The sequence below is a fragment of the Leucoraja erinacea genome, chromosome 21, assembly GCF_028641065.1.
Source record: "Leucoraja erinacea ecotype New England chromosome 21, Leri_hhj_1, whole genome shotgun sequence".
Classification (NCBI taxonomy): Eukaryota; Metazoa; Chordata; class Chondrichthyes; order Rajiformes; family Rajidae; genus Leucoraja; species Leucoraja erinaceus.
The window spans coordinates 7,532,358-7,557,115 of record NC_073397.1 but is presented as its reverse complement, the minus strand read 5'-3'; the positions used below and the strand labels follow the sequence as shown (position 1 = coordinate 7,557,115).

General features: G+C 43.4%; 1 protein-coding gene across 1 annotated transcript in view; it reads right to left on the bottom strand.

Annotated features, from left to right (window-relative positions):
- Positions 1–24,758, bottom strand: part of vapb (VAMP (vesicle-associated membrane protein)-associated protein B and C) — an 83,919-nt gene that overhangs the window by 35,102 nt on the left and 24,059 nt on the right. Inside the window, exon 2 of the mRNA XM_055652030.1 lies at positions 6,333–6,485. Within this exon, the coding sequence (XP_055508005.1) occupies positions 6,333–6,485 (153 nt within the window). The remainder of the gene's footprint in view (positions 1–6,332; positions 6,486–24,758) is intronic.

Below are 24,758 nucleotides of genomic sequence, written 5' to 3'. Positions count from 1 at the left end.
TTTCATTCCGCTTACACGTTTTTTCTCGACTTGCACAACTGTTTGTAAGGTGTCCTTGAGAATCTTGAAAGGCGCCCATGAATAAAATGTATTAGGTGCACAACCTTTTATCCGAAGATCCAAATAACGAAAACCTCCGAATAGCGACATTTTTTCGGTCCTTGACATCGCCAAAACGTTCACCGACCGGCCCGCAGAGGTCTCGGAACCTCCGGTCTGCTCCTCGAAAAAAACTAATCCCCATTCAATCAAAGAGAAGGTGAGGTATATTGCGCTGGAGGGTTAACTTCTCCTTGGCATCTAGCTGCCACCGAGTTAAAAAGTCCCACTGAGACTCCATACACAGTGTATCGTGAGTCTTGCAGTGGGAACTTTTTAACTCAGCGTGCAGGCAGCACCAAATTGTCGCTGGCTTCACATTTCACTCCACCTACCTCCCTCAACTTCCCGGCCACTGGCTTCCCCTCCCCTCTCCAGCTCCCGGATCACCTACAAACGGGGGCTTTGTACTGTCTTCACGTACAATGCCTAGCAGCCAGTGCCAGTCCCCCCCCCCGTCATATCTCACTGAACACCGACCCCCAGGGCCCACCCCAAGCACGGAGAACCCAGGGATCCACAGCAGCCAGCAGCCCAGCCCAGCCCCGCTCCAACTCCAGAGGAACACGTAGGGGCAGAAGCGGATGGTGTGCAAGGTACGAATTGTTCTTGGGGTGGCGCAACTCGGGCTGTGGGCAAACGGCCACTTGTCGCCGTAGCGGCCCATCGGGGAGCGGATTCCCCTGGAGTTGGAGGGGATCCGTGTTGTTTGATCCCCCACCATCTTCCATCCCAGGGACAGGGAGACACAGCGGCTTTTTAGACCCATCACTTCAAAGTTCTGCCTATCCAGTCAGCCCCACGTCCCCCTGCATTTTCATACAAGCTTTATTCTGCCTCAAAACGTGTTTTGAACTCAAACTCTGTCCGAGTAATTGCCGGGATCAAGTCGCAAACTCGCGACCTTGCGGATATGATTTCACTTCCGCTGACCAGCCATTTTTCTACTACTAAAAAATTTCCATTCCGAAGACCGACAAATTCTGAATTACGAAAAGTATCTGGTCCCAAGGCTTTCGGATAAAAGGTTGTGCACCTGTATTATTATTATTATTATTATATACAGGTCTCCGATCAGTAGCCAGGATGTAGGGTACAAATCAGGAGATACAATCGGCATGTAAGAAAGGCAACATTAGTGGTCATGGGGGATTTCAATATGCAGGTAGACTGGGAAAATCAGGTTGCTACTGGATCCCAAGAGAAGGAATTTGTAGAGTGACTACGAGATGGCTTCTTAGAATAGTCAAGCCCACTAGGGAAAAGGCAATTCTGGATTTGGTATTGTGTAACAAACCGGATTTGATTAGGGAGCTTAAGATAAAGGAGCCCCTATGAGGTACTTCACTAGCACCCACTTCATCAGCAAGTGCGTGGACGACTGTGTGTCTCCAAAGTAAATTTGAGTGTTCCCCAACCATGGATGAACCGCAAGGTACATTCACAGGTTAAGGCCAATGATCCTGAACGATACAAGAGCCCTCTATGATCTCCGCAAAGCCAACAAAGATGCCAAGAGACAATACCAGGACAAACATGAGTCCCAGTGTAATCACTCGACACATGGAGAAAATGTGCAAGGTTTGAATAAGATAACTGGCTGTAAAGCGAGGTCAGGCAAAATCATTGGTGATAGTGATAGTGCGACCCTACCCGATGAACTGAATGCTTTCTATGCTCACTTCGAGCAGAAGGCCAATAGGGTGACGACACCTGGCCTTTCAGATTCAAGTGTGCCTGTCCCCATGGTGACTGTTGCAGAGGTTAGATCAGTATGCTTAAGGGTAACGCTACAAAAAGCAACTGGCACAGACAGAGTTCCTGGCCGTGTCTTTGGTAACTGCGCAGACCAGCTAGCGGGAGTATTGGCAGACATTTTTAATCTCTCCCTACTTCATTCTGAGGTACTCGCCTGCTTCAAGACAACCACCATCCCAGTGCCGAAGAAAAGCAAGACCTCATGACTAAACGACTACTGTCCAGTGGCCTTGACATCCACCATCATGAAATGTTATGAGAGGTTAGTTGTGGAACACATTAAATCCAGTCTACCCAGCGGTCTTGACCCACTGCAGATCATCTACCGCCACAACAGTTGGATCAGCTCAGCTCAAAACTGGATTCAGATGGCTGTTAAACTGCTGATGCAGATTGACAGATTATCTCCAAAAAAGAGTCAGTGTCAACCAAATATACATCAACTTTGTAGCATGATTCTTTATTTTTTTTAATATAGTTCCTTTTTTTTTTTTTTTTAAAGGCTAGATCTGCCCATCAACATTTCAGATTTTCATATAATTCCAATCTAATCTTTAATACAATACAATTTATTTGTTGTCATTTGAACCCAGAGGTTCAAACGAAATTTGGTTTCTGCAGTCATACAAACAAGAAGAACCAAGACACAACACAATTTACACGAACATCCATCACAGTGAATCTCCTCCTCACTGTGATGGAAGGCAAAGTCTTATCTCTCCCCTGCACTCCTCGTTCTCCTCCCGATGTCAGAGTCAAAGCCCCCGGCGGGCGATGGTAAATAAGTCTCGCGGCAATTATAAAGCCACGCCGGGTGATGCAAGGCCGCGCTCCGGGTCTTGGTGTTGGAGCCCCCGGCGTGCGCTAACAAGTCCCGCGGCCATTTAAAGCCGTGCCGGGTGATGTAAGGCCCTGCTCCAGGTCACTTTCAACCCCGCAACTCGGGAGGTCGCCGTTGCGGAAGCCCCGAAAAAGCGGTCTCCCAGCAGGGACCCGCGGGCTCCCGGTGTCACCGTCCACCGGGCCGGCGGTTGGAGCCTCCGAATCACCTGGGTCGGGTCGCAGCCGTGCGCCACCACAGCTCCTCCCGCTCCGAACTCGGCAGCTCCACGATGGTGGGTAAGTCCGCATCTCTGCGACTGGAGCCCCAGGTCGTTCCGATTGGAGGCCGCTCCACGGTGCTCGGCCCAACAGAGAAAAGGTCGGGTTCTCCGTGCAGGGGATAGATTTAAAAAAGTTTCCCCACCCCCTCCACACACATACCCAGTTTAAAAATAAATAAAAACTACATTCAAACGAGACAAAAAATAAAAAAACGACAGACGGACTGCAGAGGCCGCTGCCACGTGAGTCGCGCCGCCCACGTGTTTTAAAAGATTTAAGACCATATTCTCTTTCTGTGCAGGAACACAATCATCCCTATTAGGGCTTAATTGTCGACTAATGACGATCTCTAGAAGATGCCCATCAATCTTCAGCTAAGGTACCCAAAATGCAAGAATACAACATACTCTGACCAGTTATACTCTATTCATTCCAGTTACCAAAACATTTTTTGGCTGAAATAAGCCTCTCCAAGTTTACTTATAATAACATATTTCAAACATTAAATTATATGAATTAGCAATTGACAGTATGTGGTGCAGCAGAAAATGATGGAGTAACTTGTTAATTTACTTCACAATCATTAATTAGGCCAACCTGATGAGTTAGTTGCATGACAATTTCAGAGCTAGAGAAGGCACGTTGATGAAATAAAAAGATTGAAGAAGAACATCCAGAGGCTGAGAGGATAAATGCCTGCACAATGAGATGGTCCCACGAGAAGGCAGAAGGAAGGTGAGCCACAATGGGGAGCGTGAAGTCCCCACAATTACCATGTAGGTGGGGACATATAGAATTTTGGACAGGTGTTGCAGGAATAAAGGTTGGAAAAAACAAATGGAACTCCGAACTACATAGACTTGGGGGAACTGTTTTTGTCTTTGCACTATTATGGTTTGTTTATAAACCATAAAAAAACTCCTCTTAATTACAATCAAGTGACCGTCAATGCATTTTGCACTACAAACTGATTCAGACTTTGCTGTAACATTCTTGCTCTATCATACACCCAAATAAAAACATCTCCTCTCCTGAGAAAATAAAATTATTTGGGTCCCATCAACAGTCATTTTAATAATGGACCAGAGTATAATTTTCTTCACCTTTATTCATAATGGACCAGGCCGATGTGGATTCCTTCTATCATTTAACCCCAAAATGATCCCATGGACAAGCATAGTAGTCTCCACACTTATCACATTGAACTTCATATGTGTTCTATCTGAAATCCTTGAGTCTGGAAGTTTGGAAATGATTGTGTTACGGCTGGTACATAAAAATGCTGGAGAAACTCAACGGGTGCAGCAGTATCTATGGAGCGAAGGAGATAGGCATCTATGGAGCGAAGGAGATAGGCAGCTGAAGCCCTTCTTCAGAATGAAATAAATGTCATCTCCCGTCTGAAGAAGGGTTTCGGCCCGAAACGTTGCCTATCTCCTTCGCTCCATAGATGTTGCTGCACCCGCTGAGTTTCTCCAGCATTTTTGTGTACCTTCGATTTTCGAGCATCTGCAGTTCCTTCTTAAACACATTGTGTTACGGATGTTACATACCAACAAATTATGCCAATTTAGAACATCTAAATGTTGGATTATCAGCAAACTAATGTAAAAAGAAATTTAGTGTCTTGATATTAAATAATATCCAAAGCGGCCCTTTGTGACATGAAGCGTATAGACTTAGGACATGGTCAAACTATGAGCAGAATAACATTGTGCATCTGACATAGTGCGAGCAACCCAGACTCAAACACCGCATATTTCACCACATTTTATAATATATGGTGAAATTCATTGCTGCTAGCGACGATATGTTGCTTGATTGTATTATCCATGTTATTTGCCGCCAGTTTATCTTCATTGATTAGCAAATTGGCGGGACGGTAATTGTCTGGATTGTTAATCACAGCTAATTCACTGGTTAGTTATCTGGATTTACATGAATGGTGACTAAGCAATTCTAACAAATTAACAAAGAGCAAAATATGATAAATTACCTGCACCAAAATGGCTAACCTGTAACCAACACTTGTGTTCTCCAGAAAATGTCCTCTGTAAATAAAATTCAAGTTTGAATGGATACAAACTATTAAACTGCTTGCAGTTTTCAAAGTGAACACTATCTTTTTTACATCATGTCTTTGTGCATTTTGAGTTCTAAACAAATGTTGTAATTCTTGAAGAAATTAAGAAAAATTATTAACTACAGATTATTTAAATCAATATTCTTTAGATTTTTTGGTTGGTTTTCATATCTGATTAAATAAACAAAGTTTGCTCAATAGAATATTTTCTGGAGAACACATGAGTTGGTTATAGGACAGTCCTTTTGGTGGAGATAATTGAATGAGCAATTAAAATTGAATTACAAAAAGAATATGCTGTAGATTAAAGTCATGTGTAGGCCAGGTTAGGTACAACAGGCCGAGTTCCTTGCCTAAAAACCAATTAATTAGACATTTATGAAAAATAGATCACATAACCAATTAGACAATCAACTTAGACAATGTAAGGTACATTCTCCAAATTGCTGGTCAAGTTAACATGCCTTTATATATTCTTTTTGTTTACCTTTATATTTTCTCTTTGCTTCAGCATTGAAGATGGTCTTTTCATTGAAAAGAAATTCATAGATTTTAAAAGAAAAGTTTTTCTTTGAAGTGTTTTGGAGTCATAGAATACAAATGTAGCACAAGCCAATTCATTCTTATTGGTCTTCTGTGGACTTTCTCCTGGGAAATCTCATGCTCTGAAGGAATCCATCTGGAATATTCACTATTGGAAGAGGATTCTTAGAGCGTTCATGAAATCTTACTAATAGTTTGGAAATAGGATTAAAAATAAATCTATATTTCTGCTGATTTCTCAATCATGTGCATCGAACAATGTTTAAGTCAATGCTTTACTAAACAAATCGATTCATACATCGATATGAAAACCAAGGAAAAAAATCTGCAACATTTTGTTCTAAATAATCTGTTTCGTGTTATATCTTACAACGTTCAGATTAAATTATTAGAATAAAGAATGGCGGTACACTTCAAAAACATATACAAGGCATTCATGAGTTGAGCAAATCTTCCATTGTCAATTCCATTAATATTTAAAAACCAAGGGATTATATGGTTTCTAGCTTTCTTGATTTCTGGTTAATACCAATAAAGTAAAAATTGGCTGAGCCAAGAGGAAGGTCTTTCCTTTCCTCATCAGTCACATCCCTTGCCACCCTCAAAATTTAAGTCTGAAAATTGAAGATCCTAACTTTGATTTTTTTTTTAATCTGTTAGTTTTCAAGTTTGGCTATGCAGGACCAAAATCAAACAATGATTAGGCAACCATAAAGTTCCATTGTGTAACTGCAACATGTCATACCTGAAACATTGATTGAAGTTCCTGCGTCAATAATTCCACTGTTAGGCCTGACACAATACCTACGCGGAGCTGTAGTCTTCACTTTAAAACATACATTTTTATCTGACGGGTTACCCAGTTTCAAGTTTGTGGTAACAACATCTGTGAAAGGTCCTGCAATCAAAAACAACAGTTAAAACATTAACAAGTGTACTAATAGTATTCCATTTTTTACTAATCTAACAGATTTCCCATAACGGGTGATGATGTGTACCTCTCACCTGGCAGCTCTTTTAAATCCATTGCATACATCTAGGTAATTGCTTATAACAAATTGTTGAATATTTTTTATTTTCTACCCACAGAACTTAGTGCCGGCAATAAATGTCAACAATGCAATATTCATGTTTCTATCCTTTTTTGATTTAAAGATGTCAGATGTGGCTTTCTAAATACTCGCATACACGACTGACCAACCCAATGTGTTTGATCAATGTAAAAGACAAGAAAAAGAAAACTAGAAACATAGAAAATAGATGCCAGGAGTAAGCCATTTGGCCCTTCGAGCCAGCACCGCCATTCAATATGATCATGGCTGATCATCCAAAATCAGTACCCATTCCTGCTTTCTCTCCGTATCCCTTGATTCCATTAGCCCAAAGAGCTATATCTAACTCTCTCTTGAAAACATCCAGTGAATTGGCTTCCACTACCTTCTGTGGCAGAGAATTCCACAGATTCACAACTCTCTGGGTGAATAAGTATCTTGTCATCTCAGTCCTAAACGGCCTACCCCTTATTTTTAAACTGTGACCCCCTGGTTCTGGACTCTCTCCACATCGGGAACATTTTACCTGCATCTAGCCTGTCCAATCCCTTAAGAATGTTATATGTTTCTATAAGATTCCCTCTCATCTTTCTGAATTCCAGCGAATACAAGCCCAGTCGACCCATTCTCGGCATCGAGAGCGTCAGCTGTGCATTTGTTTTCCAATTGAGAGCATTTTAGCAGGTGTTCCAATGTTTGTGGTTTAGTACCACATTTACAGGTGACATCGTTGGGAGTTATATGCCCACTTGTTTAGAGACACCTCGGCTCTGCCAACACTAGTTCTCAATCGATTGAGGCGTTTCCATCTGGCCCAACTTGCATCTCTACGTATTTGCCTCATTTATGTTGAACAATTATTGTTCCATGTGTTCACTGGCACCACCACCCCCCTCTTTCTCTGCTACATCGCACCCATCCTGCACCCATGCAGAATGTGTTGGTTTCTGTAGCTTCACCACTAACTTCCACCCTTTTCTCAAATTCACCTGGACTGTCTCCACCACCTCTCTCCCCTTTCTGGATCTCTCTGTTTCATCACAGGGAACAGACTATTGATCGACATCTACTACAAACCTACTGACTCCAACATTTAACTGGACTACACTTCCTCTCACCCTGCTTCTTGGAATGATGCTATCCCCTACTCCCAATTCCTGTCTCCGCCACATCAGCTCACAAGATGTGGCTTACCATTTGAGGACGTCCTTTAGTGAACGTGGTTCCCTACCGCCTGTCATATACGGATCCCTCACCCATGTCTCTTGTGTGTCCTGTAGTTCTGCTCTGGCTCCTCCTCCTCCCTCCTCCCCCACTCCAGCAACAAGGATAGAGTTTCCATGGTCCTCACCTTTCACCCCACCTGCCTCTGCATCCAACAAATCATCCTTCGACATTTCCGTCACCTCAAACATGATCGCACCACGACTCACATCTTCCCATCTCCACCCCTTTCTGTCTTCTGCAGAGACTGTTCCCTCTGCAACTCCTTGGTCACTCATCCCTTCTCACCCAAACTACCCCCTCCCCAGGTACTTTCCTCTGCAACCGCAGGAGATGTAACTCCTGTCCCTTTGCCTCCTCCGTCCAGTGACCCTGACAGTCCTTCCAGGCAAGACAGAGATTCATTTGCACTTCCTGGAAGGTTTCTCTTTGCACAAATATTTAAATGAACATCAGTAGATTTGATAAGCTCCGAAGAAATCTAATGGATCTAATGGACCTAGTGAGCAATTTAATCTAGCTCGGCATGGCACGGGATTAATTCTGAGGGCAGAAATCTGAATCTTTCCCCAAACTTTTTTTTTCCTCCAGTCAGGTGGGCTCCTCTTTACAGATTCAGTTCTCAACAATGCTCCGCTTCATACGGTAATTTCTAAATCTGATGGTGAGCTAAAGTTTGATTGGTATTTGCAGTCTTAGTAGTCCCTCCTCTAAGGAAAATAAGATTGATTTGCCATTTATAATTTCCTGAATTGTGCTTAATTGTATCTGCAATGGGAGACAGGAACCCTGTTGTTCGTTCTTTGCCGTGCTGTTTTTTGATTTTGTGCAGGAATGTAATTAATGCTCTAGTTATCAGATTGATGTATTTTTTCCTGTGGGAAGCTCTGTTCATCATCTGAGCACATTCCGTAAAGCTCAGAGTGAGGGGGTGGAGTTGGCAGTGGTGAGGGAGATGATGGTAACATATACTATTATACATTTTACTCAACACTAAGAGGCCTTTCGAGCCTGCTTCACATTCATCAAGGTAATGGCTAATCCACTACCTCAGCCATGTCTCTTGATCCCTTTATCCAAAAATATATTGAACTTGTTTTGAATGAACTCCAGTAAATGAGCATCCATAGCCCTCCAGAATGGAGAATTTCAAGGGTTCTTCACATTCTAAATTTTCCTCATCTCAGTTCAACCCCATTATTATTAAACTGTGCCGTCTCATCCTAGATTCCTCAGTCAAGAATCTTGCACTCTGCAGATTCGTAAATTATGATACGGTATTGTATTTTTCTAAACTCCAGAAAATAGTCATCCGTGGAATCTATTATAATCGTGTTACAATTTGCCAATTATGCTAAACAATTAATTTATGAACTGTGTGGATGCAAAGCAAATTATAAGCAAGTTGGAAGAGGGGGCAAAACAGGAGAAATAATATAATGTGGGTAAATGTGAAGCTATCCATTTGGGTTGGAAAAATAAGTTGCCGTGTTATTGAACTAGTGCTCAATTAGACATTTTGATTTTTCAAAGAGATTTGTACATCAGTCAGTGGAGGCAAACATGCAGATGAAGTGAGCAGCAAATGCAAATGGCATATTGGCCTTTATAGCAGGGGGATTGGAGTACAGGAGCAAGGATGTGATGCTTCAATTATACAATTATCCACCCCCTCAGGGCATTTCAAGCTGAGGCAATGCCAATTAATATTTGCAAAATTGAAATTCCCAAGCAGTACAATCCTATTTTTAATCACATCTCTGCTATTTTCTACATATCTGTTCCTCTATCTCTTGTTGAGTTTGGGACGATTGCAATGAACCCCCAGCAAATTGGCAATACCTTTTTTGTTATCAAGTCCACATCACAAGATTAGATAGTTCAGCCAGAGGCAGTTCAGTTTAGTTTATTGTCACGTGTACAGAGGTACAGTGAATAGTTTTTGTTGCGAGCTAATCAGTCGGCAGAAAGACAATACATGATTACAATTGAAACATTCATAAGGTACAGATATGTGATAAGGGAATAGCGTTTAGTGCAAGATAAAGCCAGTAAAGACCGATCAAAGATAGTTCGAGTGTCTCCGATTAGGTAGTAGTTCAGGACCGGTCGCTTGTTGTGGAAGGATGGTTCATTTGCCTGATAGAGCTGGGAAGAAAAGCTGTCTATTCTGCAGCTGACAATTTAAATCTGCCTCCCATCCCTGACTAGAACAGGTTGTCAATGTATATGGGGGTCAAACAGCAAAATACTGTTGTTTTAGCAAACAAAACAAAAAATTAAAATATCTCAGATATACTCAGCAGGTCAGGCAACATTTACAGAAAGAAAAAGTCAACGTTTAAAATTTATGTTGATTTTCAGAATTGGACAGTAAAGAAGTCTGAAGAAGGGTCTCAACCCGAAACATCACCCATTCCTTCTGTCCAGAGATGCTGCCTATGCCCCTGAGTTATTCCAGCATTTTGTGTCTATCTTTGATGTATAACCAGCATCTGCAGTTCCTTCCTACATACAGTGACCTCCATAATGTTTGGGACAAAGACCCATCATTTATTTATCTGCCTCTGTACTCCACAATTTGAGATTTGTAATAGACAAAAATTACATGTAGTTAAAGTGCACATTGTCAGATTTTAATAAAGGCCATTTTTATACATTTTGGTTTCACCATATAGAAATTACGGCAGTGTTTATACGTAGTTTCCCCCCCCCCCCCACACATCCCATTTCAGGGCACCATAATGTTTGGGACACAGCAATGATATGGGAATGAAAGTAGCCATGTTTAGTATTTTGTTGCATATCCTTTGCATACAATGACTGCTTGAGGTCTGCGATTCATGGACATCACCAGTTGCTGGGTGTCTTCTCTGGTGATGCTCTGCCAGGCCTGTATTGCAGCCATCTTTAGCTTGTGCTTGTTTTGTGGGCTAGTCCCTTTCAGTTTTACCTTCAGCATATAAAAGGCATGCTCAATTGGGTTCAGTTCAGGTGATTGACTTGGCCACTCAAGAATTGACCAATTTTAGCTTTGAAAAACTCCTTTGTTGCTTTAGCAGTATGTTTGGGATCATTGTCTTGCTGTAGAATGAACCGCCGGCCAATGAGTTTTGAGGCATTTGTTTGAACTTGAGCAGATAGGATGTGTCTATACACTTCAGAATTCATTATGCTACTACCATCAGCAGTTGTATCATCAAAGAAGATAAGTGAGCCAGTACCTTCAGCAGCCATACATGCCCAGACCATAACACCCCCACCACTGTGTTTCAGATAAGGTGTTATGCTTTGGATCTTGGGCAGTTCCTTCTCTCCTCCATACTTTGCTCTTGCCATTCACTTTGATACAAGTTAATCTTCGTCTCATCTGTCCACCAGACCTTTTCCCAGAACTGTGGTTGCTCTTTTAAGTATTTCTTGGCAAAATGTAACCCAACCATCCTATTTTTGCAGCTAACCAGTGGTTTGCATCTTGCAGTGTAGTCTCTGTATTTCTGTTCATGAAGTCTTCTGCGGACAGTGGACATTAACAAATCCACACCTGACTCCTGAAGAGTGTTTCTGATCTGTGTGACAGGTGTTTGGGGACTTTTCTTTATTATAGAGAGAATTCTTCTGTCAGCAGCTGGGGAGGTCTTCCTTGGCTGCCAGTCCCTTTTGCGATTAGTAAGCTCACCAGTGCTCTCTTTTGTCTTAATCATGTTCCAAACAGTTCATTTTGGTAAGCCTAAGGTTTGGCTGATCTCTCTAACAGTTTTATTCATGTTTCGCAGTCTCATAATGGCTTCTTTGACTTTCATTGGCACTACTTTGGTCCCCATGTTAATGAACAGCAATAAGTTTCCAAAGATGATGGAAAGACTAGGCGCTGAGAGCTCTCTGAGACCTGCATTAAGGAGGCAATTAAACACACCTGAGCAATTACAAACACCTGTGAAGCCATGTGTCCCAAACATCCCCTGAAATGGGCGGACTATGTATAAACACAGATGTAATTTCTACATGGTGAAATCAAATGTATAAAAATGGCCTTTAATAAAATGTGACAATGTGCACTTTAACCACGTGATTTTTTTCTATTACAAATCTCAAATTGTGGAGTACAGAGGCAATAAATAAATGATGGGTCTTTGTCCTAAACAATTTGGAGGGCACTGTAAAACAGCATGTTTTAGCTGCAGGGAGTGGCTGGGGTGAAGATAACAAAGGGAATATCTGCAAAAGGTGGGACCGAGGCTGTCCAAGTACACTAAAGATGTTGGAATGCTCACACCAGGAAAGAGTGCTGGAAATACACAGGTATCTATATTACTAAAACTCTGTTCTTGACCGGTTTCGGCTTTCTGTGCTGCGGTTTCCGAGAGTACACCGCCACCCACGGCCATCATTTTTGGCCACCTCGCTCAGAGCCCCCCTCCGCCGCGTGTGTGCTGAGGATTTTTCCCATCGCGATATTAGATATTAATGTTTTTACAACATTCCCCATTCTCTCTGCTGCCCCTGCTGGCGGCAGGGGGGAGGGGCTATAAAACCAGGAAGTGGTGTGCCTCAATCAGTCTCTGCAAGTGGTGTGCCTCAATCAGAGCTTTGAATGACACTGACAAATGTCTACAGCACTGTGAGTACCCTTAATTTGGTTTGAAAATGAAAATATGGTTAGAGGTAAAAAAGCACTGCCTGCAAATAGTTGTTTTTTGTTTGGGTTTGGGTTTGAAAGTAAAAAGGCTCTCTCTCCCCCCCCCCCCCCCCCTCTCCCCCCCCCCCCTCTCCCCCCCCCCCCCCCCTCCCCCCCCCCCCCTCCCTCTCCCTCCCCCCCCTCCCCCCCCCCTCCCCCCCCTCCCTCCCCCCTCCCTCTCTCCCCCCCCCCTCCTCCCCCCCTCCCCCCCTCTCCCCCCCCCCCCTCCCCCCCCCCCCCCCCCCCCCCCCCCCCCCCCCCCCCCCCCCCCCCCCCCCCCCCCCCCCCCCCCCCCCCCCCCCCCTCCCCTGTTGTTCGAACATTGTTCTATTTTTAGTGTGGGCCTGTAACCATACAAACTCCAAAAATTAGCTGCAGCATAATTGAATCATCAGGGATTTCAAAATGAGCTCACATTCGATGGGCCGAATGGCCTAGTTCTACTCCTGTGTCTGATAAGCTTAAAGTGTGCAATTTTTAACCACAAAGTAGCAGTACGGGTGATCATTGGTTGACGTAGATTCGGCAGATTTAATTGAACCAAACTAAGACCAGAATATACTGGAAAGACTCTGCAGCAGACAGTCTCAAGTTGAACATCCTTCACCAGAGGACAGTGATCATGATGGAAGCTACTAAAAGCCGATGTGGCAGGGTCATGGAGGTTATAAAGCCATGAGGATGTACTGTATGCATTCAAGAGATGCCATGCTATTAATCAATTCCCCACTGACATACTAGTGTACGCAAAACTATATTTAGAAGCCAGATAGCTGCCATCACAGCGCAGTGATTGCAGTACAAAGACAATCAGATGCTTCATTATTAGGTAGCTCCACAGATGTTATTTTTCCTCAAATAATAAAAGTAATACCATCTTGATGATCTTATTTTTTGTTTTGTTTTTAACAAATCTCCCTCTTCCATTAAGGTGTCGAGTCTAGCTGATGTGTAGACATGTGTACATTGACACCAACACTTATAGGAGTGTTTATTACTTGAGGGCGGCAGCTCAGGCTGATTTTCTCCTTCCAAGCTATGAGGCACAAACCAACTTGTGTTTCAACTGGTGTTCGGGCTGAGATCAGCTAATTTATCAGATAGTCAGGGTAACACAGTTTGGAAACAGTCGCTTGGTCCAACTCTCCATGCCAATCAAAATCCGCCTATCCTTCTAAACTTTGCCTAATTATGTACCCATCCAAATAGCCCCAGAGGGTTATGAGCTAAAAGCAAGCAAATGAGACTAGCCAAGAAAGGCAACCTGGTCAGCATGGCCAAGATGGGCTGAAGGGCCTGTATAGCTCTATGGCTTCAAGTGTTGTTCATGCACTTGCCTCAACCACTTAATTTGGCAGCTCATTCCATATACAAAGCACCCTCTGTGTGAAGTTGCCTCTCATGCCCCTTTAAAATCTTTCCATCTCAGCATCAACCTTTTAGTTTTTGATTCCCCTTGCTGAGAAAAGAAGTGTGCACATTTACCTTATCTATGCTCCTCACGATTTTTTACAGTTCTATAAGGTCACCCCTAAGTGTCCTACGCTCTAAGAGAGGAGGTCATACTCTCTCAATAACTCAAGGCCTCAAGTCTTAGCAACCTTGCAATTTTTACAGCTTATTGACGTTTCCTATCAAAGGGCAACCAAATCTGTACACAATATTCCAAGTGCAACTTCACCAATGTCTTATACCAGGGGTCTCCAAACTATGGCCCGTGGGCCACATTCGGCCCCCCACAAGGTTTTATCCGGCTCGCAGCAAGCTCTTTATACGTTGCGTGCGGCGGGCTATTTAGCGGGTTGCGTGGTAGCGCGTCAGTTTGCCGCAGGCTATCAAGTTGAGGCTTTATGTGCAGCTGCTGACAGTTTTCGTCGATGGCCCCGGGGAGACGGTGATGATCGGCAACCGCGGTATACCCTGTGAGTGAGTGGGTGGGTTGGTGTGTGTGAGTGTGTGTGAAAGTGTGCGTGAGCGTGAGAGTGTTGGTGTACGGCCTGCAAAAATGTGCCAAATATATAATGTGGCCCTCATGCTGAAAAGTTTGGAGGCCCCCGTCTTATACAAATGCAACATAACATCCCAACTCCTGTACTCAATGCCCTGACTGAAGGCCAACGTGCCAAACACCCGTTTCACTACCCTGTCCACACATCACACCAATTACAGGAATGTATGCACTTGGGACTTCTAGGTCCCTCTGTTCCATAACACTCACAGCCCCCATCATTCACTGTGAAAGTCTTCGCTGGTTTGACTTCCCAAGATGCAAGACCTCGCTCTTATCTAAATTGAATACTACTCAGCCCAATTATCTGGCTGATTAAGACCACATTGTAATTTCTGATAAATTCCTTCACTTCCATACCTCCTAGGTTAGTGTAATTTCCAAACTTACGAACCGTGTCTTCGAGATTCTCATCCAAATCACTTGAATAAATGACAAACAACAATGCATCCAACACTGATCCCTGCAGCACACCACTTGTCATAGGCCTCCAGTCCAAAAACAACCTTCCACTACCACCCTTTGCTTCCTACTATCAAGCCAATTATGTATCCAATTGACTAGTTCTCCCTGGGTCCCATACCATCTAATCTGCCAGAGTAGATTACCATGCGGGATCTCGCTAAAAGACTTTGTTGAAGTCCACATAGATGATGTGGATTGTGTAGATCAATCCTCTTGGTTGCCTTTTAAAAAAAAAAAAAGATTTGTAAAGCAGATTAAGAAAGATTTCTCATGCAGAATTCCATGCTGACTGTCTCTAATCAATCCTTGTTTATCCAAGGGCTGGTAGATCCTGGAAGACAGCATTGTAACCACACTAAGAATGCAGGGAGAAAGAAACAATGTGATCACACTGGAGGAGATTCACCTGAATGTTAAATGGGATGGCATGTTTCGGGAGAGAGAGGAGGGGGAGGGATGTTGCTGAGTCAAGAATGATAGAGGGAAGCTGTGGTTCCCATAGTTCTACTTAAGCTTTGGAGAAAGTGAGTGTAGTAACAATGTTGATCAATACAAGGATGAGGTTGGAACTGGAGGGCACCAGGTTAGATCTTTCAAGGAAGAAGTGAAGGGCTCTCAGGCCATCATGTGGTGCAAAAAGAATAGATGCTCATGAAGATGAGCCGGTTTGGAAAATGGGGCCTGTCTAACTAGCAGCCAGCATGAGAGATGTCACAGATGCAAGTGGAAAGGGACTTAATAGAGGAGAATGAACATAGTACAAAAAAATAAAATTGGGATAAGAACAGTCTGAAACCATGAATCTACTAGGAAGACACGGATCTTGGGTAGGAGCTTGAACAGAACTGTACAGACTTGTAGGACTGTAAGGTTGGAGGTTGTGGATAGAAAATCTGAGAGACATAGTCCAGTGGGAGACACGAGGAGGCTACCATTCAACTCTGAAAGTTCGAGCACAGTTTGCCAAATCATAACTGCACCATCCTTAGATTAGATTATTATCTAAATGGTGGCCGATTGGGAAAGGGGGAGATGCAGCGAGACCTGGGTGTCATGGAACACCAGTCATTGAAGGTAGGCATGCAGGTGCAGCAGGCAGTAAAGAAAGCGAATGGTATGTTAGCTTTCATTGCAAAAGGATTTGAGTATAGGAGCAGGGAGGTTCTACTGCAGTTGTACAGGGTCTTGGTGAGACCACACCTGGAGTATTGCGTACAGTTTTGGTCTCCAAATCTGAGGAAGGACATTATTGCCATAGAGGGAGTGCAGAGACGGTTCACCAGACTGATTCCTGGGATGTCAGGACTGTCTTATGAAGAAAGACTCGATAGACTTGGTTTATACTCTCTAGAATTTAGGAGATTGAGAGGGGATCTTATAGAAACTTACAAAATGCTTAAGGGGTTGGACAGGCTAGATGCAGGAAGATTGTTCCCGATGTTAGGGAAGTCCAGGACAAGGGGTCACAGCTTAAGGATAAGGGGGAAATCCTTTAAAACTGAGATGAGAAGAACTGTTTTCACACAGAGAGTGGTGAATCTCTGGAACTCTCTGCCACAGAGGGTAGTTGAGGCCAGTTCATTGGCTATATTTAAGAGGGAGTTAGATGTGGCCCTTGTGGCTAAGGGGATCAGGGGGTATGGAGAGAAGGCAGGTACGGGATACTGAGTTGGATGATCAGCCATGATCATATTGAATGGCGGTGCAGGCTCGAAGGGCCGAATGGCCTACTCCTGCACCTAATGTCTATGTTTCTACGTTTCTATCTGTCTCATTAGGTTTGATGATTATGTTAAGGTTGATACTTTTGAGTGGAATGCTGAAATGCAGGACAATGTATATTGGAGCGAGAGAATTGGCAGTGGGAGAATTGAGACGGTCATTGTTGCAACAGCAGTTAACGATGAATGGAATACAGAGATGATGGTGGATCTGGGTGGATCAGGAAAATGCATACATTTTCTGGCACTCCTAGCCAAATAAATCAGTCTGCAGGTGATGATGATGGAACAGTTGAAATCCTATCATTCTCAGAATTTACTGAGATGGGAAAGTAGAGCGATGGAGCAGAGACCTCTGCTGAGGTCTGATAAGTTCAGGATCAGACAGGGGCAGATCAGGGGTATATTGAAAACAGTATAGGCTTTAGGGCAAGGGATTTGGTTAAAGGAAATTAAGGGATGAAAAAGAGCCGAATAGATTTTTGGAATTAAAGAGCTGTCTAAGTATTTCAGTACATGTGAACAGACTATGAGTAAATTCTTTAAAATCATTAGAATAGGATGAACTAAATTCTTAAAATACTGTCTTGTAGAAATTATTGATAATCACCAGCTGGGCCGTGCCATCACTGTTTAACCGTATGCAGTAAATGTAGTTTACAATGCTGTGCATGCACTCTAACCAAATTCAGTTCATGTATGTGTATTTAATCAACAATATCACCATTCAACAACAAGGATGCATCTCCCAATAATCAAAAAGCATACTCGCTGATTTTTCACTTTGCCATTTCATCGTCACACAAGTAGTTTAGCTTAGCATGTGAAGTAACATTACCTGCCTTAGAAGTCATTAATTTCTTGACATTAAAGAATACAATTAGACATTTATAAATGTGTTAAAAGTTTCAGATTGAAGACTCTGTATGACCATGGCCTTCTCTGTCATTGAATTTCTAATGACATTTGTTGAATGCCTATGAGATGGCTTTTTAGAGCAGCTCATGATCGAGCCCACCAGGGAAAGGGCAATTTTGGATTTGGTGTTTAATGAACTGGATTGATTAGGGAGCTTAAGGTGAAGGAGCCCCTGTGAGGCAGTGATCATGTCATGGCATTCATCCTGCAGTGTGAGTGGGAGAAGCTGAAATCAGATGTATCGCTATTATTGTTGAGTAAAGGTGACTACAGAGGCATGAGGGAGGAGCTAGCTAAAGTTGATTGGAAAGGGGCCCTGGCAGGAATGACAGTGGAGCAGCAATTTCTAGAAGTAATTTGGAAGATTAGAGGATCTTTTCATACCAGAGAGGAAGAAACATACCAAAGGGCGAATGAGGCGACTGTGCTTGCAAATAAAGTATGACCGGCAGGCATAAAAACAAAAAAGGCATAACATGGCAAAGATTAGCAAGAAGTGAAAGGATTAGGAAGCTTTTCAAAACCAACAGAGGGCAACTAAAAAGCAATAAACGGAGAAAAGATGAAATATGAAAAGATGAAATAGGGTGGCAGGGTGGTGCAGCGGTAGAGTTGCTTACAGTGCTGGTGACCCGGGTCCAATCCTGGCTACAGGTGCATGTCCGTACGGAGTTTGTATGTTCTCCTCGTGACCACGTGGATTTATTTCCTAGAACTTGGTTCCCTCCCACTCCAAAGACGTACAGGTTGGTAGGTTAATTGGCTTGGTATAAAAATGTAAATTGGCCCTAGTGTAGGATAGTGTTAATGTGCGGGAGTTGCTAATCTGTTCCGACTCGGCGGGACGAAGGGCCTGTTTCTGCACTGTATCTCTAAATTAAAGATAAGCTAGCTAGTAATATAAGAGGATACCAAAAGAGAGGCAAAAGTAGATATTGGACCACAGTAAAATGACACAGGAGCAGTAATGGGGAACAAAGAAATGGCAGACAAACAGAATAACATTTGTGTGTTAGTCTTCACAGTGGAAGACATCAGCAATGTGACAGAAATTCAAGAGCATCAGGGGGAAGAAGTGAGTGCAGGAGATGCTTGGGAAGCTGAAAGGTCTGAAGGTGGATCATTCACCTGGACCAAATGGACTAACCCTATGGTTCTGAAAGGGGTAGCTATAAGGAGACATTAGGAGTTATCTTTCAAGGATCACTAGAGTCAGGAATGGTTCCAGAAGACTTGAAATTGCAAATGTAACTCCACTGTTTAAGAAGGGAGCGAGGCAAAAGATAGGACATGATAGGCAGGTTAGCCTGACTTCAGTGGTTGGTACGATTTGAGAGTCCATTATTAACTAGGGGTTTTGGAAGCACATGATAAAATAGGCTGAAATTAGCATGGTTTTGTTAAGGTAAGATCATGTCTGACAAATCTGTTGGAACTATTTGAGGAAATAACAAGCAGGATAGACAAAGGAGAGTCAATTAATGTTGTTCACTTGGATTTTCAGAAGACCTTCGATAAGGTGCCACACGTGTGGCTGCGAAACAACATAGGAGCCAATGATATGAGAGGCAGGATACTAGTATGGATAGAAGACTGGCGGAAGGCAAAGAGTCGGAATAAAGGAGGCCTTTTCTGGTTGGTGACTAATGGTGTATTGCAGAGGTTGGTGCTGGCTCTGCTACTTTTCTCGTTATATGTTAATGATCTGAATGATGGAATTGATGGATTTGTGGCCAAGTTTGCAGATAATAATAATAAATTTTATTTATGGGCGCCTTTCAAGAGTCTCAAGGACACCTTGCAAAAATTTAGCAGGTAGAGGAAAAACATGTAAGGGGAATTGAATAAATAGTAGAGACATGACTAGTACACAAAGTAAATACAGAATTCAATACAAAACACAATATGAGGCAATTAATGCACAGATGAAAAGGGAGGGGGACGTGGGGCTAAGAATAGGCAGAGGTGAAGAGATGGGTCTTGAGGCGGGGCTGGAAGAAGGTGAGGGACACGGAATTGCGGATCAGTTGGGGGAGGGAGTTCCAGAGCCTGGGAGCTGCCCTGGAGAAGGCTCTGTCCCCAAAACTGCGGAGGTTGGACTTGTGGATGGAGAGGAGACTGGCTGATGTGGATCTGAGGGACCGTGAGGGTTGGTAGGGGGAGAGGAGGTCAGTGAGATATGGGGGGGCCAGATGGTGGAGGGCTTTGTAGGTGAGGATCAGGATTTTGTAGTTGATCCGGTGGGAGATGGGAAGCCAGTGAAGTTGTTTGAGGACTGGAGTGATGTGATGCCAGGATTTGGTGTGGGTGATGAGTCGGGCGGCTGCGTTCTGGACCAGTTGGAGTCGGTTGATGTAGGTAGAGCTGATGACAAGGAGAAGTGAGTTGCAATAGTCCAATCGGGAGGAGATGAAGGCATGGATGAGTCTTTCAGCAGCGGGAGGTGTGAGAGAGGGTCTGAGTTTGGCAATGTTGCGGAGATGAAAGAAGGAGGTTTTAATGACATGGCGGATGTGAGGCTCAAGGGAGAGGGTGGAATCAAAGATCACGCCAAGGTTGCGGGCCTGGGGAATGGGGAGACAGTTGTGCCGTTGATGGTGAGAGTGGGGTTATTGATTTTGCTGAGTGTGGCTTTGGAGCCTATGAGGAGGAATTATGTCTTATCGCTGTTGAGTTTGAGGAAATTATGTTGCATCCAGGTTTTTATAGCTGACAAACAGGAGTTGATATGGAGTTGATGGGGGGGATTTGGTGCCGAGGTAGATCTGGGTGTCATCAGCGTAACAGTGGAAGTCCAGGTTGAAGTGGCGGAGTATCTGACCAAGGGGGAGGATGTAGATGATGATGAGGAGGGGGCCGAGTATGGAGCCTTGGGGAATGCCTTGAGTGACTGTGGCAGTAGCAGAGGTGTGGTTGTGGAGAGAGATGAAGTGGGATCTGTTGGAAAGGTAGCAACGGAGCCAGCTGAGTGCAGAGCCTTCAATGCCGAGGTCTTTTGAGTCTGGTGAGCAGGATGTTATGGTTCACTGTATCGAAGGCTGCGTTCAGGTCGAGGAGGATGAGGATGTTGAGGGAACCAGTGTCAGCAGAGGTGAGGAGGTCATTGAGGACTTTGAGGAGAGCAGTTTCTGTGCTATGGAGGGGGCGAAAGCCAGATTGGAGGGGTTCAAGTAGGTTATACGCAAGGAGGTGGGAATGAAGTTGCGACGCAACGATACGCTCCAGGGTTTTTGAAAGAAAGGGGAGGTTTGAGATTGGGCGGTAGTTAATGAGAGGGTTAGGATCAAGACCAGGTTTCTTTAAGATTGGTGTAACAGCAGCAGTTTTGAAAGCGGAGGGGACAATTCCTTGGGACAATGAGGAGTTGAAGAGATTAGCGAGGTAGGGGCAGAGAACGGGGAGGCAGGACTTCAGCAGGGGAGTAGGGAGAGGGTCGAGGGAGCAGGTAGTGGGTTTTTAAGAGCTGATGAGTTTGGAGATTTCAATAGGGGTGACCAGGTCAAACTGGGAGAGGAAGCAGTGTGGAGGAGGGGTAAGGAGGTCAGTGGAGATGTTGAAAGGAGGGGCCTTGGTAGGTGGTGGAGTAGATGCTGGGGAGTCGGGTACAGGGGATAAAGATTGATAGATGGTGCCGATTTTATCAGCTAAAAAGTGGAGGAATGAGTTGCAGAGATCCGGAGTAGAGGTAGGGAGAGTGTTGGCTCGAGGCTTGAGGAGGTTGCCCACTGTGGAGAAGAGGGTTCTGTGGTTTAGGCAGGGATCGGTGAATATGGAGGAGAGGTAGGCAGATTTTGCAGCAATGAGGGCATCTTTGTAGTCAGTGAGGTGGAGTTTGTAAGCTTCAAGGTGGACTGTGAGAGATGATTTCTTTGTGAGTCGTTCAAGTCGGCGACCAGTCTGTTTCAGTTTACGAAGTGCAGGTGTGTACCAGGGTGAAGATGTGTTGAAAGTTACGGTTCTTGTTTTGAGGGGGGCCATAATGTTAAGGGATGATACGAAGACAGGTGGAGGGGCAGGTAGTGTTGAGGCAGCAAGGAGTCTGCAGAAGGACTTGGACAGGTTTGGAGAGTGGGTTAAGTGGCGGCAAATTAACTACAACCTAGCGAAGTGTAGGGTCATGCACTTTGGTAGAAGGAATAAAGGCGTAGACTATTTTCTAAATGGGGAATGGATTCAGAAATTGGAGGTGCAAGGGAATTTTGGAGTGCTGATGTTAATTTGCAGGATGAGTCAGTGGCAAGGAAGGCCAATGCATTGGTCGCATTCATTTTGAGGGAACAAATATAAAAGGATGTAATGTTGAGGCCATATAGGGTACTGGCAAGGCCACATTTAGAATATTGTAATCAGGTTTGGGCCCCATATCTGAGGAAGGACGTGTTGATGTTGGTGTTGGAGAGGGTCCAGCGGAGGTTTACGAGAATGATCGCAGGGATGACTGGGTTAATGTGCAGGGAGAGTGTGATGACTCCAGAACTCCACCTAATTTTCAGCTATTTTTTTGTCTCTTGAACAATCATCCATCTTCCTATTTTTACACACCTAAAACCATGCTTGTTTTCTCACTATTCTGGTGCTGCTGTCTGGTTATTGACCTGAAAAAACTAACTGTCTCGTCAAAGGCACCACCTGACCTGCTAGATTTCTGCAACATTTTCTCCTTGTATTTACATACATGTTAGTGCAAGCCAGCAAACAGGCACACCAAGTGTAGTGTGCAGAGTAACTTTTTAAGCTGTTCACAATTTATGCACAATTTGACTTTGCTGCAATGGGAAGAAAACAATCTTCCCTTTGTTGGGTGCTCATTCCTCCTTTGCTAAAATTCTTTTGCCCTTTGGACTTGCATCTTGCTGATTTCCAAAACAATTTAATCAAAAACAGGAGCATAGCTGATCTGAACTCAACCATTGAAGAAATGCTGCAAAAGTATATCACATTACTTCTGGATTATTGTTTTGCATCACATAAGTGTCCAATCCCTCTATTAAAAAAATCCCCAGGTAAAATTGAAGTATATTTTGATTACTTTCCCTGATTTATTCATAAAATTATACTTACATTAAATTACCCTGCATATTTATAAACAAAAGCTAAAGCTGTCCCAATCAGCTAGCAAGGTTTGGAGCAACCAACAATCCCATGGTCTCCACCTATACCAGGACCAAACTCACAGGATGGTACTTCAACATAATCTTGCTTAAAATAGGCATCGCAGAACACAGACAATGTACAAAGTTGACAATGGGATATCATTGGCTTTGACATGTTCTGCTCCTATGGGAGTTTGGAGTCCAAGCTGGCCTGTAAAGAAGACAAGAAACCAAATACAAGTCCAGATGTTGCAGAGTTAAACATTATTATTTCACACTGACACGTTGAACCCAGGCCAAAGGAAAAAGGGAGAAAAAAAAGTTATTGTGGGTTTTCCTGACCTGAATTCCATAATCTACCAGTGGATAAGAATTTTCAGATTGCATCCCCCAAAATTAAATGTTTCAAATAAAAATCTTAACATCAAGAAGAAATGCTGAGTGTATTGAAAATGTTTAGATCAATCAGTATTTGCCAAGTTAAGTCTTGGGTTAAAAGCCTTCTTGAGAACTGAGAAATAAAAGGAAAGGAAAAAGTCCCAAAGGAAGGGGCAAAAAAAAAAAAAATTAAACCAAGGCTTGCTGCACTATTCTACAGTGGCTTGCAATAGTATTCATACCCCTTGAACTTTTCCACATTTTGTCACATTACAACCACAAATGTAAATGTATTTTATTGGGACTTTATGTGATAGACCAACACAAAGTGACGCATAATTGTGAAGTGGAAGGAAAATGATACATGGTTTTCAAATTTTTTTACAAATAAAAAACTGAAAAGTGTGGCGTGCAAAAGTATTCAGCCCCCTTTACTCTGATACCCCTAAATAAAATCCAGTGCAATCAATTGCCTTCAGGTCACCTAATTAGTAAATAGAGTCCACTTGTGTGTAATCTAACCTCAGTATAAATACAGCTGTTCTGTGAAGGCCTCAGAGGTTTGTTAGAGAACATTAGTGAACAAACAGCATCATGAAGCCCAAGGAACACACCAGAGAGGTCAGGGATAAAGTTGTGGAGAAGTTTAAAGCAGGGTTAGGATATCAAAAAATATCCCAAGCTTTGAACATCTCACGGAGCACTGTTCAATCCATCATCCGAAAATGGAAAGAGTATTGCACAACTGCAAACCTACCAAGACATGGCCGTCCACCTAAACTGACAGGCCGGGCAAGGAGAGCATTGATCGGAGAAGCAGCCAAGGTAACTCTGGAGGAGCTGCAGAGATCCACAGCTCAGGTGGGAGAATCTGTCCACAGGACAACTATTAGTCGTGCACTCCACAAATCGGGCCTTTATGGAAGAGTGGCAAGAAGAAAGCCATTGTTGAAAAAAAGCCATAAGAAGTCCTGTTTGCAGTTTGCCACAAGCCATGTGGGGGACACAGCAAACATGTGGAGGAAGGTGCTCTGGTCAGATGAGCCCAAAATTGAAGTTTTTGGCCTAAATGCAAAACGCTATGTGTGGCGGAAAACTAACACTGCACATCACCCTGGACACACCATCCCCACTGTGATGGGTCTTTGTCCCAAACATTATGGAAGGCACTGTAATTCTTAGAGGCAGAGGCACCAGCACTAGAGCCAAATGTGGGGCAAAATTTCAATGCAAGTTTGAGAACTCAAAACCCATGAAGCATAAATTGCCAACATAATTTTACATGTATAGGTATCAATGGACTTTTGACTAAAGATATTGTCCTCAATTTACCTTCCATAATTAAAGTACATTTTGATTCTAAAGGCATTAGCCTCCTGCTTGCAATGACGTACTGATTCATAGCTTGGCAGACCCAAGAACAATCAGCTATCAATTTTATTGAATGAGTCACAATCCAAACTAGACTTTCAGACCTTTTCCCAAGAAAAAACAGCACACCATTCAGCCCTCATGACTGCTCTGTCATTCAATTAGATCTCCGCCCGACAATTTCCAGAATCACCCCATGTTAGTCAATGCTTCCTCATTATTCATTGTGAAATATAGATCTATCAATTGAATAAAATGTTGTT